Source organism: Sabethes cyaneus, chromosome 3 (assembly GCF_943734655.1).
Source record: "Sabethes cyaneus chromosome 3, idSabCyanKW18_F2, whole genome shotgun sequence".
Taxonomy (NCBI): domain Eukaryota; kingdom Metazoa; phylum Arthropoda; class Insecta; order Diptera; family Culicidae; genus Sabethes; species Sabethes cyaneus.
The window spans coordinates 40,763,402-40,782,401 of record NC_071355.1 but is presented as its reverse complement, the minus strand read 5'-3'; the positions used below and the strand labels follow the sequence as shown (position 1 = coordinate 40,782,401).

At 38.7% G+C, this 19,000-nt stretch overlaps 1 protein-coding gene across 1 annotated transcript in view; it reads left to right on the top strand.

Moving 5' to 3' along the window:
- Positions 1 to 19,000, top strand: part of LOC128739495 (adenylate cyclase type 6) — a 131,191-nt gene that overhangs the window by 46,517 nt on the left and 65,674 nt on the right. Inside the window, exon 4 of the mRNA XM_053834989.1 lies at positions 4,648 to 4,796. Within this exon, the coding sequence (XP_053690964.1) occupies positions 4,648 to 4,796 (149 nt within the window). The remainder of the gene's footprint in view (positions 1 to 4,647; positions 4,797 to 19,000) is intronic.

Below are 19,000 nucleotides of genomic sequence, written 5' to 3'. Positions count from 1 at the left end.
CCCTTACCGTCCCTTCATCAATTGTAGAATCATCGTTTCAAAAAAATATTAATATATGCCTGACCGCATTTCAAGGTCATGACTAAAATCACGAGTTTGGTCAATTAAAACGATGAACCGAACGGAGATTGAAGCGGGGACTTGAGTGGGGATTGGAAAGAGGATTAGACTGGGCATTGAAACGGGGGTTCTCACGGAATTGAAACAGGGAATGGAACGAAAATTGAAACGGGGATTAGAAAGCGAATTGGAACGAGGTTTATAACAGGGATTGGAGCCTGGATTGGAACGTGGGTTTTCACGAGATTGGAACGAAATTGGAATGGAAATCGGAACGGGGATTGGAGCGGGGATCTGAACGAGGATTAGAACGGTGATTGGTACGAAAGTTTTCATGGGATTGGAACGGAAATTAGAACGGGAATTAAAACGCAGATTGGACCGGGGATTGGAACGAGGATTAGAACAGTGATTGGAACGGGGGTTTTCACGGAATTAAAACGGGGATAGGAACAGCGATTAGAACAGAAATTGGAATGGAAATTGAAATGGAAATTGCGACGGAATTTGGAACGGGGATTGGAACCGGCATTGGAACTGGAGTTTGAGCGGGGATTTAAATGCAGATTGGAACGGGGATTCGAACGGGGTTTTTTACGTGGATTGGAATGGAAATTGGAACGGGGATTGGAACGCAGATTGGAATGGGGACTGGAACGGGGATTAGAACGGAAATTTTGACGGAAATTCAAACGGGGATTGGAACCGGGACTGAAACTGGAGTTGGAGCGAGGATTGGAATGAAAATTGGAACGGGGATTGGAACGGGGATTAGACCGGGGATTGGAGCGAGGATTGGAACGAAGATTGGAACGGGGATTAGAACGGAAATTGGAATGGAAATTGGAACGGGAATAAGAACCAGGATTGGAACTGAAGTTGGAGCGGGGATTGGAACACAGATTGTAATGGGGATTGGAACGTAGATTGAAACGATGCTTCGAACGGAGATTGGAGCGAGGATTGAAATGATCATTTGAACGAAGTTTGGAGCGGGGATTAGAATGGGGTCAGGAGCGGGTATTGGAACTGGAAATGGAACTGGAATTGGAACGAGGATTGGAACGCAGATTGGATTTTCACGGGGATTCTTACGGGGATTTTCAGGGAGATTGGAATTGAAATTGGAACGGGGATTCAAATGGGTATTGGAACGGGGATTATAACGGAAATTGGGACGGAAATTGAAATGGGGATTGGAACCGGGACTGAAACTGGAGTTGGAGCGGGAATTGGAACGGAGATTGGAGCGCGATTGGAACGAGGATTAGAACGTGGATTAGAACGGTGATTGGAACGTGGGGTTTTATGGGATTGCAACGGGGATCGGAACGGGGAATGGAGCGGAGATTAAAACGAGGATTGGAACGGGGGTTTTCTCGGGATTGGAACTGAAATTGGAATGGAAATTGGAACGGGGATTGGAACGAGGATAAGATCGGTGATTGGAACGGGGATTGGAACGGGGGTTAGAACGGAATTCGGAACGGAATTTTGAACAAAAATTGGAACAGGGATTGGAGCGGGGATTGGAACGGGGATTGGAATGGGGATTGGAACGGGGATTGGAACGGGATTGGAACGGGGATTAGACCAGGGATTGGAGCGGGGATTGTAGCGGGGATTGGAACGAAGATTGGAACGGGGATTGGAACTGGGATTGGAACGGGGATTAGGACGGAAATCGGAATGGAAATTGGAACGGGAATAATAACCAGGATTGGAACTGAAGTTGGAGCGAGGATTGGAACACAGATTGTAATGGGGATTGGAACGTAGATTGAAACGATGCTTCGAACGGAGATTGGAGCGAGGATTGAAATGATCATTTGAACGAATATTGGAGCGGGGATTAGAATGGGGTCTGGAGCGGATACTGGAACTGGAAATGGAACTGGAATTGGAACGAGGATTGGAACGCAGATTGGATTTTCACGGGGATTCTTACGGGGATTTTCAGAGGATTGGAATGGAAATTGAAACGGGGATTCAAATGGGTATTGGAACGGGGATTATAACGGAAATTGGGACGGAAATTGAAATGGAGATTGGAACCGAGACTGAAACTGGAGTTGGAACGGAGATTGAAACGATGATTCGAATGGAGATTGGAGCGGGAATTGGAACGAGGATTAGAACAGTGATTGGAACGTGGATTTTCATGATATTGAAACGGGGTTGAAATGGAAATTGAAACGGGGATAGGAACCGGGATTGGAACGGGAATTGGGGCATGGTGATTCGAACGAACATTTGAGCGGGGATTGGAGCGAGGATTGGAACTAGGATTGGAACTAGGATTGGGACGGGGATCGGAACGGATATTATTATGAAGATGGGGACGGGAATTAGAACGGGAATTGAAATGATGGTTCGAACGAAGATTGGAGCGGAGATTAGAACGGGGTCTGGAACGGATATTGGAACTGGAACTGGAACGGGGCATGAAATGTAAAATGGAAAAGATATTAGAACGGGTATTGGAGCTGGAATTGGAACTGCCCAGCTAGCATTTTCATATGTATAAAAAAGATAAAAATGCTAATAATTCGTATTTGATGTGCAAAATTGGCATATACATATTATTTTGGAGGCGATATACGTGATTACGAATAATTTTGAGTGTTGCGACTATATAAGTATTTATATACGATAATATCCGATTAAGCACGAGTCGCTCCGTACTACTATACGATTTTGTGGTGAAAATCGTATGTATGTCAGTTATTATCATTATATATGATAGAAAATCAACTTGGTCCCACTTTATCCAGCTTTAGTAACGATTTAGAATTTGTTAGGAGATATTTCCGATAATTTTCGTACATTGATATACGAGTTGGAGCTAGCTGGGTGGCGTTAAAACGGTGATTGAAACGGGGACTGGGATTGGGGCTGGAACTGAGACTATCACCGTGGATTTCTCTGTTGTCCACTCGTGTAGCTTTTTTCTCTAATCACCAGTATGCGCGAGGCTCAGCGCGACCGCGCAAGTTTGCCGGTTCTGATTCCATCCGCATGGTTCACTCTTTCCTCTTAGTGCGCAGCTGGCCCACCCGTAGAACACTTAGTATTGTAGAAACCGGCAAGCATTTATTCTAATTAAATATCCTAGACATAAATAGGTCTACGCAAAAAGGCAATTGAGAAGCATTTTTTCTTAACCTTCAAATTGTGGTCTTAAAATGAAAATCGGTTGGTGCACTCATGGTGTAAACGGCGATTTTCTGATAAAATACAACATGGCGACCAAATTCGAGATGGTCACCAAAAATGTTTTTACTTCATTTAAAAAATTTGTTCTTAATTTTTGCAGAACCATGTCATTTGTTAGTTATTTCATTGCAAATTGAGGAAATATTACATGATATAGTTCTCAAGGTTTGCTAAGAATTCAGCTTTTTCTTAAACTATCGGATCTCTCGGTAAACGAGGGTAGCTTGGTTTTAACCATTTCCCACCAAGCAAGTACAAAAGTTTCGATTTTTGAAGACCTCGTGTCAGCTGTGGCCCCGTTTCAATGAGTATTATTCATATAGTAATTTCTCTGGCGTTATCATTTAGATTTTACTGAATATACACAAATGTGCCTAATCAAACTATTGTTTTTTTGAAGCTGGAAGATAATCAGTGAAAACTTTTTCTCTGCCAAACCCTGTGTTTGAAAATGGCCTTTATTTAAATAAAAAAAAGTGGAAGTCCAAATCTAGTACATAATAAAAATGCTCCCATAAAAGCTTACTTTCTCTTGTGCCTCTGCGTCGTTATTACCATAATCTCCATTCCTAATGGAGTGCTTTAGTGGCAAAAAGTTCGAAATCGGTGATCGTTAAACTGTATTTTACTGCAAATTACTCACCTGCTAGGTACTTCTACGCGCCGCAAGAAGCAAGAAGAAAAAAAGAATAAAAGAACCATTTAATAATGGCACCTGTTAGGCTGCTCAGACTCGTGAGTCTTTCGTCAGTTCATTCTTGTTAGTTCCTCCTGATGATGGTGATGGGGGCCGCAAAGTGCCCGCATCCGACTTCATCCTTCGGAAGCCTATTGTACGCACTGGCGGCGACGGCACCGGCGATGCTGAGAAGGCTTATTGGCCCAGTTGGTACTGTACCCACCAGAATCGTTCGGCCCAAGGTATGGGCTTTTTCGTACGTAACAGAATCACAGCATCTGCTGCTCTGTTGGTAATACCTGCTGCTCGTCGTCTCGTCGTAGGCTTCGTCCTTTGTGTATGTACTGCTTGCTGAGTAGGGAGAACAAATATTGTTCCATGAAATGGGTTTCTATAGAGCAACAGCAGCAGCAGTGCGTGCAGAAAGATCTGAGCAATAATGGTAATGACTATGCTGCTGGTGTTGATGATGATGGTGATGATGAAAACAAAGTGAACTTTGATGCTGATATTATAATAAACAATTTCCTTCAGTGAAATATCTTCACTTTATGTACCGAGTGACATTCTAGAGTATCAATTTCATCAAGAGGAAAATATTGATTTTATTTCCATTTTCTTTTTTTCTCTCCTGTCGTGCTTTGTCAGCTAATTAAATTTGGTTTGTATTTTTTTCTGCTCTTTTTTCCCAGCCCCAGATGAGCTGGAGCCACTGAACAACAATGGCGACCGCAATGGCACCGGCAGCATCGATGGGGTGTGCGATACATCATGGTGCTGGAGCCACATCAAGTGTCTGTTTAATGGAATCATTTGCTCCCACAAGTTCAAGAATGTTCAGGTAAGTAAAAAGAACCCGGCGGGTGGGTGGGTGCTTGGAGGATGGGGACGGGTCAATAGCACCATAGCAACAGCCAGTACACGTACCGAGCTAATGTGTTTTGATGCGAGAGCTTAATGGGAAAACAGAAACATATTTCGAAACATCTTTTTCCTAAGCCAAGATTATGTTGAGACATTGTACATGAGCCTTCATATGAGAATATCAAAAGCATGATTCTGTACTCCGTTGCTAAGTCGTGTTAAGTGTCAATTTTAATGATTTATGTTTTGGATGAAAGTGCTGTCTTATTTTGCTGTCTTGTGTGAATAACCGACACAAAGAGAATTTTTCCTTTTAAGTGCCATTGCTGGAATAGACAAGTGGTACGCGACCAGCTTCTTTGACCTGCTTCTATTTCGGGCCAATTCTCTGTTCATTCCTCGTATTTTGGTCGGAAAGCTAAAAATATTAATTCCCAATAAATATTATTTTACTTGTTTATCTTCAGGTTCGTAAAATACAAAAATAGAGGGGACCAATATCAAAAATACTATCCCGTGAAGATATGCAATACAAACTATACAGCTTGGATTGGTTTTTCAGTGAGCAAGTGAACATTACAAGTGTTGAATCTTTGAAGGACTTGCCTTCGAAAACTAGTATTTAATTTTGCTATAAGCCTGATACATGTTAAAATGTAGACCAATGCTTTATGTGTGTACTGTTTTATCGAAATAAACATTTGCCATTCAGCATGACTCCAGACATGATTCCATTGGTTCACAGTCAATCCTGACATGATTGAGATTAAATTTTCGATTTCTATTCATGAAACGAGTTTGCACAATGGCTTCTAGTATTCAAGGAGTATGATTTGAAACATTGCCTTTCTTTCCGGTGAAGCAATCAGTTTCACATACAAAATACTTGAGATATTTGACTTAATAAAAGTGAAATGTACAGAACATTGCTAATTCATTGCACTAGTGCCTTCGGCAACATTTCAACATTGAATGACTGAAATGATAAATTGGCACATTGTAATTGCAATCAAACAAGCTAAAATCTTCCTTTCGACTGGTCGAAACGGCAACCGGATTGTCCGTTCGGGAATGATTTGCTGCTATTTTCATCTGTCCGCTATGCTTGCTATCTTATTTAACGTTCCGACAGTTTGTATTCTCCTCCAGTTGGAAATTTTCTGTTATGTTTGCTGTATTGAGCACAGATGATAAAAGTGAACTGCAGAACTACACTGGCATCGTTTTGTGCTTGTCTGAATTTATTGGAAATAATAAAGACTGACTCAATATATGTCAGCTGCAAATTGTACAAATTGTAGAATAAACACGATCGGAATCTCACACCCTCGCTTGGCTTGTCTTGTTTTAAAATCGAAAATATCGTCAGTTTTTGTGCGCTGGATTGGATCCAACTTGATATGTTATACATTCTGGGTAGAAATTAGGTTTCAATTCTGTGGGCGAATGTTTTCATCTGGTTTGTCCAAAACACAGTCAAACGTGCCACAGGGTAGCAATTTGGGATTAATGCTTTTCCTACTTCCAACGTGCTAGATTGCTCGACTAGGCTGAAACTGAGCTGAAACTCAACGCGAGGCTCAAACTCAAAGTCAAACTATTCAATATTGTATGAAATATAGCGGGTTACCAGTTAGTGAATATTTTGCACTATTTTGTGTACAATATTCGTTTTCTCTTCTTTTTTCGGCTTTTCGGCTAACTACTATTTTAGTCCAATGCTCGTTACTCTTTGCTGACTCTCATCTAAGGAGCGTCCTACATCAAATTGCATCAGGGATAAAACGTAGAAAATTACCTAGTTGACCGATCCTTTTCAAACTTGCAGACAATAAAATCTAACCCATTAGTAAACTTTTGACATATTTATTTCATTCAACTTCCATACCTTAACCGCTCGCACCTTATGCTTAACTTCACTCATAAGGTTTTGTACAACATTTGGCAGCAAGTTCTTTTGAACGGAAATCCAATTTTTCTTCATATCTTCCTCCTAAGATTTGACCTTCTTGGGATGCTTCCATAGTGCCTGCTTCGTAATAGGTCAGTTTTTTTTCGATGAGGATATCCTTTGAATAGTAACATGAAGCTAGATCCGGCCAAAAGATCGTGGGGCCGTCGTGTTGCTTCAACAGAGAAAAGAGACGCTCCTTGAGGTTGATCTGCGCGTTTACAGTCCCGGTAGTCACGAACGGCGCATCCCGTTTGCTACATGAGCAAATCGCTTGCTAAATCATGTATTACTTGGTAAACTTTGAAAGTTTTTGTTTCCTTATTTCCTCCGGAATATCAAACTTGTACTGGGCGGTGAAGAACACTAGCCCCGGAAGCTGCTGGAAGTCCGCCTTGACGTAAGTTTCATCATCCATGATGAGACAATAAGGCTTCGTCAGCTTCTGGGTGTCAGTACAGTTTCCGGGCCTGTGACTTTCCCACCGTATTTTGCTACACTTTGTACATATGCAGTCCCTTCCGCTTGTTGATTCTCTGAACGAAAGACTTGGACAGATTAAGCTGTTTGGCCACATCCCTGACCGAAGCATTGAGATTTCACTTAAACACTTTCACGACACGCTTGTGATCCTGATGGCTAATAGAACATCCATTCTGACCGCATTTCTCCTTCCGTTCGACGCTCAGAGTTTCGTAGTAACGTTTAATCACACGATTCACCGCTAAGTGCACGATTCCGAGTTGTTTTTCGATGTCCCGATGAGCGAGTTGAAGAACTTGAAGAAGGTGCTTGCGCAATCAATCATCACTTCAATTCGCAATGTTGCGTTTCGAAGGATGCCATTTTTCCAAATTTTCGAAAAACTGGCAACAATAAAAATACAGTATAAACAGTACACTCTAATCTACTTCTACCCAAATTTTCAAGAAAAAATACCCTTTAGCCCATATATTTTCAAAGATCATGAGTTATAAATGCAGCTCCTAATTCCCCGTGCTTGAGTGCGAGAATAAACGTGACCAGCTCTCATGAGTTTGAGAGTTGAAATCCAAAATAACTTCTTACGATCCGATAATACTGCATAATTCTGTTAGGCTAAAATTTTAAAATAACATTCATTATACAATCAGGGAGCTTTCTATGCGAAAGATACGTTCCACCCTGATGAAAAAAAAGTCGCGCAAATGACAAAATTTGTGTAAAAACAGTGACGTAAAAAGCGACTTTAGTGTATAATTATACTATATGAAAACTATAAAATGAAACACAGTATAATCAAAAAGAAAAAGGAAAAACACAAAAAGAAGTGAAATAAATGCAAAATATTGAAATATGGAATGACGTGAAGAAAACAAACAGCGAGAGAACAGTAGAAAATGAGAAAAATATCACAAAAAAATCTTTTACAGAGTGTTAGGTAGCTTAGTGCAGGTATTTCAGGGGGCGATAGAAGATCATATTTGACGAAAAAAATCCTTCTACGCATATGGTCAAATCTTAATTGTATCTCATATCAATTGAGTTATTGAGCATTTTTAGTTTTCGGCTCTGTTTGCCTTAAAATAGCTCTGGTACAAAAACTATACTAGCTAGCTCAATTTGGTTACCTCCATTCGAAAGCTGAGAAAATTTTGTACTGAAAATTGGTCTTAAACCTCCTACTACATAAGATTTAATAACTTTTTAGAAGCAAAAAGCTATGAAATAAGTGATTCTTGAAGCGTTTTTAATCGAATTTCTCCTAAAAATGTGTGATAAAACGGATTACTGTTATTAACCGATTTGGTACCGTTCTCTAATTCGTTCTTTGACGTAAAACACCTATCTCTTTTAGTTTCGTTGCAATTTCTTTTTAAACATATCGTATTAGGTGTTGAATTAGAATCTGAAAACTGCTAGAATTCATGCATTACGCATAGTACAGTCGAACGACGAACACAGTCTTACACGTCTGAAAAACAACAACCATGTTTTTCATAAATTGAGAGTTCGCCTCCACTTTTGCTTACATAATCTTGCAAAACTCAAGCCACTTAGGTTTATGCGCTGGCAGCAGCGCTTGAACCTGTAGTGTGGAAAGGATGCATTTTTACCCGGTTCAACACGTTCCACACCTCCATGGGGACAAGGGACTGCGCCGCAATTTACCTTGCGGTTGTCTTAAAATCATTTCCCACGATTCGCAAAATTTTATGGTCAATCGCTGACTCCACTTGCTGATGAGGCTGAGGCTTCCCTCGAAGCCTCGTTGAAAACAACGTTCCTTCTCGGAAGCGACAGTGCGTTGTCATAGACGTCCCTGAATTAAAATAATTGACCAACAAACAACGAACACTTCTGCATTTGTGTTCACTTACTTGCATTAGGCAGCCAACGATCAGAAAACCTTCAACCATACTCCTGCAGGGCTATCGTTGCTAGATAATTAGCGGAGCCATAGCAATAGCACGCGTTGATCTAGTGTGCTATGCGTGATGTATGAGTTCGTGTAGTTTTCAGATACTAATTCAACACCCAAAACCATACGTTTAAAATGAAATTGCAATGAAACTAAAAGAGATAGACATTTTACGTCAAAGAACGAATTGTGGAACGGTACCAGAGCTTTACATTGCTGAATAACAGCAATCAATTTTATCACACATTTTTAGGAGAAATACGATAAAAATGCCTTGACAAACACTTATTTCAAAGCTTTTTGCTTCTAAAAAGCAACTAAATCTCATGAAGTAGGAGGTTTAAAAGCAATTTTCAATACAAAATTTTCACAGCTTTCGAATGAAAGTAACAGAATTAAGCTTGCTAGCATAGTTTTTGTACCAGAGTTAGTTTAAGGTAAACAGAACCGAAAACTAAAAATGTTCAATACTTCTGTGACGATTGAGATTTGGCCATATGCGTAGAAGGATTTTTATCGTCAAATATGATCCTCAATCACCCCCTGAAATATCTGCACTAAGCTACCTAACACTCTGTATATAAAAATAGATTTCTGTCTGTCTGGCTGTCGGTATGTTCCTAATAATCCTCGGCTTTATTTCGAAAATTGGACGAGATTTTAAGGAACCATACTGCTTGAAGGCTTTGTACTGTTCCCTGGTGAGACCTCTATTGGAAAACGCGTGTCCTATCTGGACTCCATATCAACTAACCTGGAATTTACGAATTGAACGAGTGCAGAAGAGGTTCATTCGTTTTGCGTTACGTAATCTTTCCTGGCAAGATCCCGTGAACCTGCCTCCGTATCCTGATCGCTGTCGCCTTATTGGGCTTGACACCTTAGAACGCCGTAGAAAAATTCAGCAAGCCATGTTTATTGCCAAAATATTGAATGGAGAAATTGATTCAACGAACATTCTTTCAACGATGAACTTCCGTGCTCCTCAGCGTTCTCTCCGCTCTGCTGGACTGCTACAACCTCTCTCGCACCGTACAACTTTCGGATTCAATGAACCTATGTCAGCGTGTATTCGAACGTTTTCTTTAGTGGAGCACATGTATGAATTCGGAGAACCATCGCACAAATTCTTCCAAAAGATTTCGAATTCTAGTATTTTATAAGTGACCATGATTTTTTGTATTTAGTTTTTGTAAGTTAGTTACTCACTTGACAATTAATGTTTATAGTAGACTAATCTCAAGATTTTAGTCTTGACATCAATTGTAGAACCATCGTTTCAAAAAAAAATTAATGTTTATTTATTATGTAGTATGTGATGTGAATTGTAATTATGAAGTTTTGTGAAGATGATGGGGTTTTTATGCCTACGTGAGGATGGCCTCAGCTTGGCTTTTCCCCATCCAACCATTGCTCCATGTAGACCTTTTAGGTCGGATGGATAGAAAATTAATAAATAAAAAAAAAAAATAATAGAATCGAAAACTTCTGAACCGATTGGCGTGAAAATTTGCATGTAAGGGTTTTTGGGGCCAGGAAAGGTTCTTATGATGGTTAGAGACCCCTCTCCCCACTAAGACGGGGGCTCCCATACAAATAAAACACAAATTTCTGCAAAACTAGAGAACTAATCAAGCAAATGGAACTAAATTCGGAATGTGGAAGTTTTTGGAAACAAGCATTTTTTATGATGAATTATGACCCCTCTCACCTTTAACCCTTTATAAGGCAGTGGCAACTATATTGCCACCAACGAAAAATATTGTTTTTGCTTTTCTAACAATATCGTTTTAGCATACTATGTACTCAATATGTTCTGATAGCCTTTGGCAACATTCTCAATGTTTTTAAATCGCTGAATTTGTAATAATGGTAATTTATGAACCACTTTTATGAAAACAAATCTTGGTTTTTGAGTGTCAACAGTAAATTTGGTTTAAATTCGTAGAAAAACCATTAAATTGGAAACTTTTTGGATGGTAATATTCAGTTGACGGTGTTTTGTAATAGATTATGCAGATTTATCCAAAAACTTGGAACGAATATTCGAGAACATGTTTTTTGGGCTTAACGGGCTGCGGCAAACATATTGCCACCAACGTTTTGCGCTAGACGGGCAGTGGCAACTATATTACCACCAATTTTTTCAAGTTTTTCAGCAATTTTCTCAATAAAAAGAATATAAATGGGTCCTACCGAATGTTAACATTATGTTTCGCTGAAGTTTGTGTTAAATCCACGCGTAGTTGCCACGGCCTTATAAAGGGTTAAAAGAGAGGGCTTCCATACAAATTGTTTACAAATTTCCAACTCTATTACAAATTACAAACTCTAGAACTAATCAAGCGAATGGAACCAAATTTGCCATGTGAAGGTTCTTGGAGGCAAGAATTTTCTCTATGGTGAATTAGGATCTCTCTCCAGTTTAGGAGGGGGGGTTCCTATGCAAATGAAATACAATTTTCCTCATAACTCGAGAACTAATCAATCAAATGGAACAAAACTTGGCATGTGGGCGTTTTTGGAGATTTTTTTATGATGAATTGAGACCCCTCCCCTCTTTAGAAGGGGATTTATGACCCCTCTTCACTTTAAGAGGGGGGAAGTAGGCTTCCATACAACTGAAATACAGATTTCCTCATAGCTCGAGATCTAATCAAGCAAATGGACACAAATTTGGCATGTGAAGGTTTGTGGAGGCAAGAATTTTTTCTATGATGAATTAGGACCTTTTTAGAAGGGGGGGGGGCTCCCATACAAATGAAATACACATTTCCTCATAACTCCAGAACTAATTAGGCAAATGGAACCAAACTTAGCATGCGGGTGTTTTTGTAAGCAATTTTTTTTCTATGGTGAATTGAGACCCCTCCACTTTTTAGGAGGGGAATTATGACCCATCCCCTCTTCAATAGTGGGAGGCGGGGACTCCTATACAAATGAAATACAAATATCACACTAATCAAGTAATTGGAACCAAATTTGGCATGTGGGGGGTTTCGAAGACAGGAATTATTGAGCGATTTGTTTGACCAACGATACTAATTTTGGTTTTAGTGATGGCGTTTTGGTCATCGGGTTACTAGTAAACTAGTTTATTTGCTGTCTAGGCCAACGTTTCAAGGACTTTATTTCCTCATCATCAGGGCAACTACGAAAATACAGTTTACATTTACATTGAGTTACAAAGTCAATTTTTTACACACAAAAACTTACAAACATATTAAACTAATTCTTGTCAAGTTTGTTGGGGTGGGTTTTTTCTGCTATTGGTTGAACTACACTATAAAAACAGTACAATTTATTACAAACTACTGGGTTGGTCTAATTTTGAAAATTCAAATTTGAATACCGGCGAGCAAAAACTTACACAGTCATTCCTGTACACAACACAGTACGGTTATGACTTTCAGGGAGCGTCAAAATGGAGAGTGCTGTTTCAACCTGATTTGAGAGTGTGTATCATTGTGTGAGAGACCGTAACATACCAGAATAAGCTATGCTCAAGTTGTTTGTGTCTGTTCTGTAGTTGATTGCGGTTCTGTCACAAGCAATATGGCACATTTCAAGCACTTGTAGCGCTTGAATTCTGTCGTCGGAGCTTAATATTTTTGTGTTGGTTAAATCAAACTTGTGTTGTTCCTCGACCGCATGTTTCATTAGCGCAGTCTTTTTGAATTCCTCGTCTCTGTCCGTGCGCTCGGTGTCTGAGGTTTTATACTCTTCATAGCGTTTGATGAGAGAGCGGTGGCCGGCGATCCGATTTTTCAGCTGCTGTGTAGTCATACCAATATAAGCACTATCACAATCAGCGCATGGAATACGGTAAATTACGTTTCTCATTGCAAGATGCGGTGAGGAATCTTTGAGTTTCGTGAATAGTAATCTGTTGGTTTTGACGCATTTGAAACTTAGAGTGACATTTTTGAAGTTTTGTTTAATACTTCTTGCCAATGCAGGGGTGAGGGCATCAACATGATGCAACGATCGATATACTTTTTCCTCCGAGTTCACTTCTTCACAATTTTGTCCACTTTGGTTGATAAACCTATTGATCAGCCGGTTGATCAGTGAGCTCGGATAGTTGTTAGTAAGCAATTGCTTGCGTACAATTGCCTTTTTCTCATCGGTCGATTTGCTCGTGGATAACTGAAATACCCTTCCAATGAAGCCGGTGGCCGTGTTTAATTTTTGTACCAGCGGGTGGAGTGAGAAAAAGTTCAAAATTCTGCCCGACGCTACAGATTTCTGATACCAATCAGTGAGAATTTTTTGTTCCCCGGTTCTTATTAGAATCATATCTAAGTATGGTAATCGGTTGTCTTTTTCTGACTCGTAGGTGAATTGAATATGCGAGTCAAAGCTATTGAGAGCATTCTTTACATACTCAATCTTGTCTGCTGGAAGAGCGGTGAACAAATCGTCGACATATTTTTTGATGCACGGAACTGTGATGTCGATCTTGGTAAGCACATCGTCAAGTAATGTGGTCATTACAAGATCAGCCAATGCTGGAGACAGCGGATTCCCCATTGCAGTTCCCTCCTGTTGCCGATGGTATGCCCCACGGAACGTGAAATAACTGGAGGACAGAACGAATTGTACTAGATTTGTGAACGTGTCTCTGTCTTTGATGGTTGTATTTTTTTCTATTCTGTTCCAGTTATTTTGCACCGCTTGTATAGCCAGGTTCCTCGGTATACATGTGAACAGACTTATTACATCGAACGACACTAATACATAGCCGGGTGGTAGTGTAACATTATTTATAAACGTGCAAAACTCGTATGAGTTTCGAACGTTGTATTTGTCATGGTCGATCGATTGATGTAAAATTCCTGCGAGATATTTGGAGAGATCATATGTTGGGCAATTTATGCATGACAGTATGATCCTCAGCGGGTTGCCTTCTTTATGTATCTTGGGTAATCCATAAATTTTAGGACAAGTCGCATTGTATGTAGTCAGCCGAGCTCTGGTTTTTTGGTCGATCATTTTTTGGTCGTATAGAGCTTTCACTAGCGTGTTATTTTTCGTTTGAATTTTACTCGTCCAATCCGATTCAATGCGTTCGTAAGTGCTGTTGTCTTCAACAAGGGTTCTCATTTTTGATTCATATTCGTCTTTGTTCATTAATAATCGCATTGAATCGGATTGGACGAGTAAAATTCAAACGAAAAATAACACGCTAGTGAAAGCTCTATACGACCAAAAAATGATCGACCAAAAAACCAGAGCTCGGCTGACTACATACAATGCGACTTGTCCTAAAATTTATGGATTACCCAAGATACATAAAGAAGGCAACCCGCTGAGGATCATACTGTCATGCATAAATTGCCCAACATATGATCTCTCCAAATATCTCGCAGGAATTTTACATCAATCGATCGACCATGACAAATACAACGTTCGAAACTCATACGAGTTTTGCACGTTTATAAATAATGTTACACTACCACCCGGCTATGTATTAGTGTCGTTCGATGTAATAAGTCTGTTCACATGTATACCGAGGAACCTGGCTATACAAGCGGTGCAAAATAACTGGAACAGAATAGAAAAAAATACAACCATCAAAGACAGAGACACGTTCACAAATCTAGTACAATTCGTTCTGTCCTCCAGTTATTTCACGTTCCGTGGGGCATACCATCGGCAACAGGAGGGAACTGCAATGGGGAATCCGCTGTCTCCAGCATTGGCTGATCTTGTAATGACCACATTACTTGACGATGTGCTTACCAAGATCGACATCACAGTTCCGTGCATCAAAAAATATGTCGACGATTTGTTCACCGCTCTTCCAGCAGACAAGATTGAGTATGTAAAGAATGCTCTCAATAGCTTTGACTCGCATATTCAATTCACCTACGAGTCAGAAAAAGACAACCGATTACCATACTTAGATATGATTCTAATAAGAACCGGGGAACAAAAAATTCTCACTGATTGGTATCAGAAATCTGTAGCGTCGGGCAGAATTTTGAACTTTTTCTCACTCCACCCGCTGGTACAAAAATTAAACACGGCCACCGGCTTCATTGGAAGGGTATTTCAGTTATCCACGAGCAAATCGACCGATGAGAAAAAGGCAATTGTACGCAAGCAATTGCTTACTAACAACTATCCGAGCTCACTGATCAACCGGCTGATCAATAGGTTTATCAACCAAAGTGGACAAAATTGTGAAGAAGTGAACTCGGAGGAAAAAGTATATCGATCGTTGCATCATGTTGATGCCCTCACCCCTGCATTGGCAAGAAGTATTAAACAAAACTTCAAAAATGTCACTCTAAGTTTCAAATGCGTCAAAACCAACAGATTACTATTCACGAAACTCAAAGATTCCTCACCGCATCTTGCAATGAGAAACGTAATTTACCGTATTCCATGCGCTGATTGTGATAGTGCTTATATTGGTATGACTACACAGCAGCTGAAAAATCGGATCGCCGGCCACCGCTCTCTCATCAAACGCTATGAAGAGTATAAAACCTCAGACACCGAGCGCACGGACAGAGACGAGGAATTCAAAAAGACTGCGCTAATGAAACATGCGGTCGAGGAACAACACAAGTTTGATTTAACCAACACAAAAATATTAAGCTCCGACGACAGAATTCAAGCGCTACAAGTGCTTGAAATGTGCCATATTGCTTGTGACAGAACCGCAATCAACTACAGAACAGACACAAACAACTTGAGCATAGCTTATTCTGGTATGTTACGGTCTCTCACACAATGATACACACTCTCAAATCAGGTTGAAACAGCACTCTCCATTTTGACGCTCCCTGAAAGTCATAACCGTACTGTGTTGTGTACAGGAATGACTGTGTAAGTTTTTGCTCGCCGGTATTCAAATTTGAATTTTCAAAATTAGACCAACCCAGTAGTTTGTAATAAATTGTACTGTTTTTATAGTGTAGTTCGACCAATAGCAGAAAAAACCCACCCCAACAAACTTGACAAGAATTAGTTTAATATGTTTGTAAGTTTTTGTGTGTAAAAAATTGACTTTGTAACTCAATGTAAATGTAAACTGTATTTTCGTAGTTGCCCTGATGATGAGGAAATAAAGTCCTTGAAACGTTGGCCTAGACAGCAAATAAACTAGTTTACTAGTAACCCGATGACCAAAACGCCATCACTAAAACCAAAAACAGGAATTATTTTATAATGGTTTGAGACCCCCTACCCTTGTGGTAGGAGGATAAGAACTGGCATACAAATAAAACAGAAATTTTTGCTCAACTCGAAAACTAATCGAACTCGAGAAATTTTAGACTCTTTCATAAAACATTAGTCAATAACACGACCACCAAAAACTATCAATAGTAACATTAGATGATTCAGGTCGAGACGGCCGCAGGCCGCGAGTGTTGCCGGCGACCTGCCGTCGGAAGCGCCGGCCACTGCGAGGGGGTAGCCCCCCGTAGAGATCACCTCTATCTTGGTTTGTTTATTTTCCTAGATCTACTGACCTCTATTACTTTCCTTCAGTTGGGTCACCCCTGCGAAATGATACTTTCCTCGAAAAGATTTTCCGTGAAATGGTACATCCCGCGAAAGGTTTTTCGAGAAATGGTATTCTGCGAAGCTCTATATTCCGCGTTCAAGTCAACCGAGAATTGGTGTTCCGCAAAATGGTATTCGGCGATATCATATTTTTGGAACTACAATTTGTTTTGAGCGTCATGTTTTTTTTGACTTGTAGGTGTCAAAAATCTATTTCTAGTATTGATTATTCTCCCGTAAAGTTAGAAAATTCCTTTCTTTGATTTTTTCTCTGATGATGATGATGATGGTTAAGCGTGATGATGATGATGATGATGATGATGACGATGATGATGATGATGATGATGATGATGATGATGATGATGATGAGGATGATGATGATGATGATGATGATGATGAGGATGATGATGATGATGATGATGATGATGATGATGATGATGATGGTGATGGTGGTGGTGATGAATTATGAATCAAATATATAGAAAAGGAATTTTATATCTTTAGATGGGTGAATCAGTTTTCGTCAAGCCAGAATCATTATCTAACGTGAAAACTATGACATTTGTGTTTAAAATAAATTATTTAAATGTTTTTTTATCCGGATAATCGAGTCTAAAACCCGGATAATTGAATCCCCGGTTAATCGAATCCCCGGATAATCGAGTCTAAACTGTAATGGAAGAAAAATAATCAATGGGAATGCAGAATTATGGTGTGGATAATAAAGAATCCATGCAGACAGACAAATTTAAAAATGAAATTAATAAAATGGAGTTTACAAAATAGAATATAGAGTTTTTCAAATGTTGAGAATGTTAACTAAAACCAAATAAAGCGATAAAGAAGAAAATAAATGTTGTAAGAACAAAAGAAAATAAGAAAGAAGATCATAAATTTAAATAAATTAGAGATATTACAATACAACTTGAAAACAGAAACATGTCTAAGAGAGAAAAAAATAGGAAATTGACAGGAAACTGAAAAAACAGAAAGCTTAACATTGCAAATCGAAGATGTTACCAAAAACAAAGAAGCAATAAGTTAATTTGAAGAAACCAAAACTAACGTGAAGATCCGTAAGCAGAGAAGAAGCAAAACCAAAACGGATATAACAGTGAGAGCAATTTAGCACTCAAAAAGCATACTACAACAGATTAAAGGCTATGAAGGAAACACTATAAAATGGAGAAAACACAGATGAAACAAGGTAAAACAGAAAAATACACTGCTTAAACGGAGAAACTGCGAAAAAATAGCATTAGAAATTAGAGGGAAACAAAAAATATATAAAGAAGAGAGAGTACATAGATACAGACAGAGAGAGACAAATAGATAGATAGATAGATAGATAGATAGATAGATAGATAGATAGATAGATAGATAGATAGATAGATAGATAGATAGATAGATAGATAGATAGATAGATAGATAGATAGATAGATAGATAGATAGATAGATAGATAGATAGATAGATAGATAGATAGATAGATAGATAGATAGATAGATAGATAGATAGATAGATAGATAGATAGATAGATAGATAGATAGATAGATAGATAGATAGATAGATAGATAGATAGATAGATAGATAGATAGATAGATAGATAGATAGATAGATAGATAGATAGATAGATAGATAGATAGATAGATAGATAGATAGATAGATAGATAGATAGATAGATAGATAGATAGATAGATAGATAGATAGATAGATAGATAGATAGATAGATAGATAGATAGATAGATAGATAGATAGATAGATAGATAGATAGATAGATAGATAGATAGATAGATAGATAGATAGATAGATAGATAGATAGATAGATAGATAGATAGATAGATAGATAGATAGATAGATAGATAGATAGATAGATAGATAGATAGATAGATAGATAGATAGATAGATAGATAGATAGATAGATAGATAGATAGATAGATAGATAGATAGATAGATAGATAGATAGATAGATAGATAGATAGATAGATAGATAGATAGATAGATAGATAGATAGATAGATAGATAGATAGATAGATAGATAGATAGATAGATAGATAGATAGATAGATAGATAGATAGATAGATAGATAGATAGATAGATAGATAGATAGATAGATAGATAGATAGATAGATAGATAGATAGATAGATAGATAGATAGATAGATAGATAGATAGATAGATAGATAGATAGATAGATAGATAGATAGATAGATAGATAGATAGATAGATAGATAGATAGATAGATAGATAGATAGATAGATAGATAGATAGATAGATAGATAGATAGATAGATAGATAGATAGATAGATAG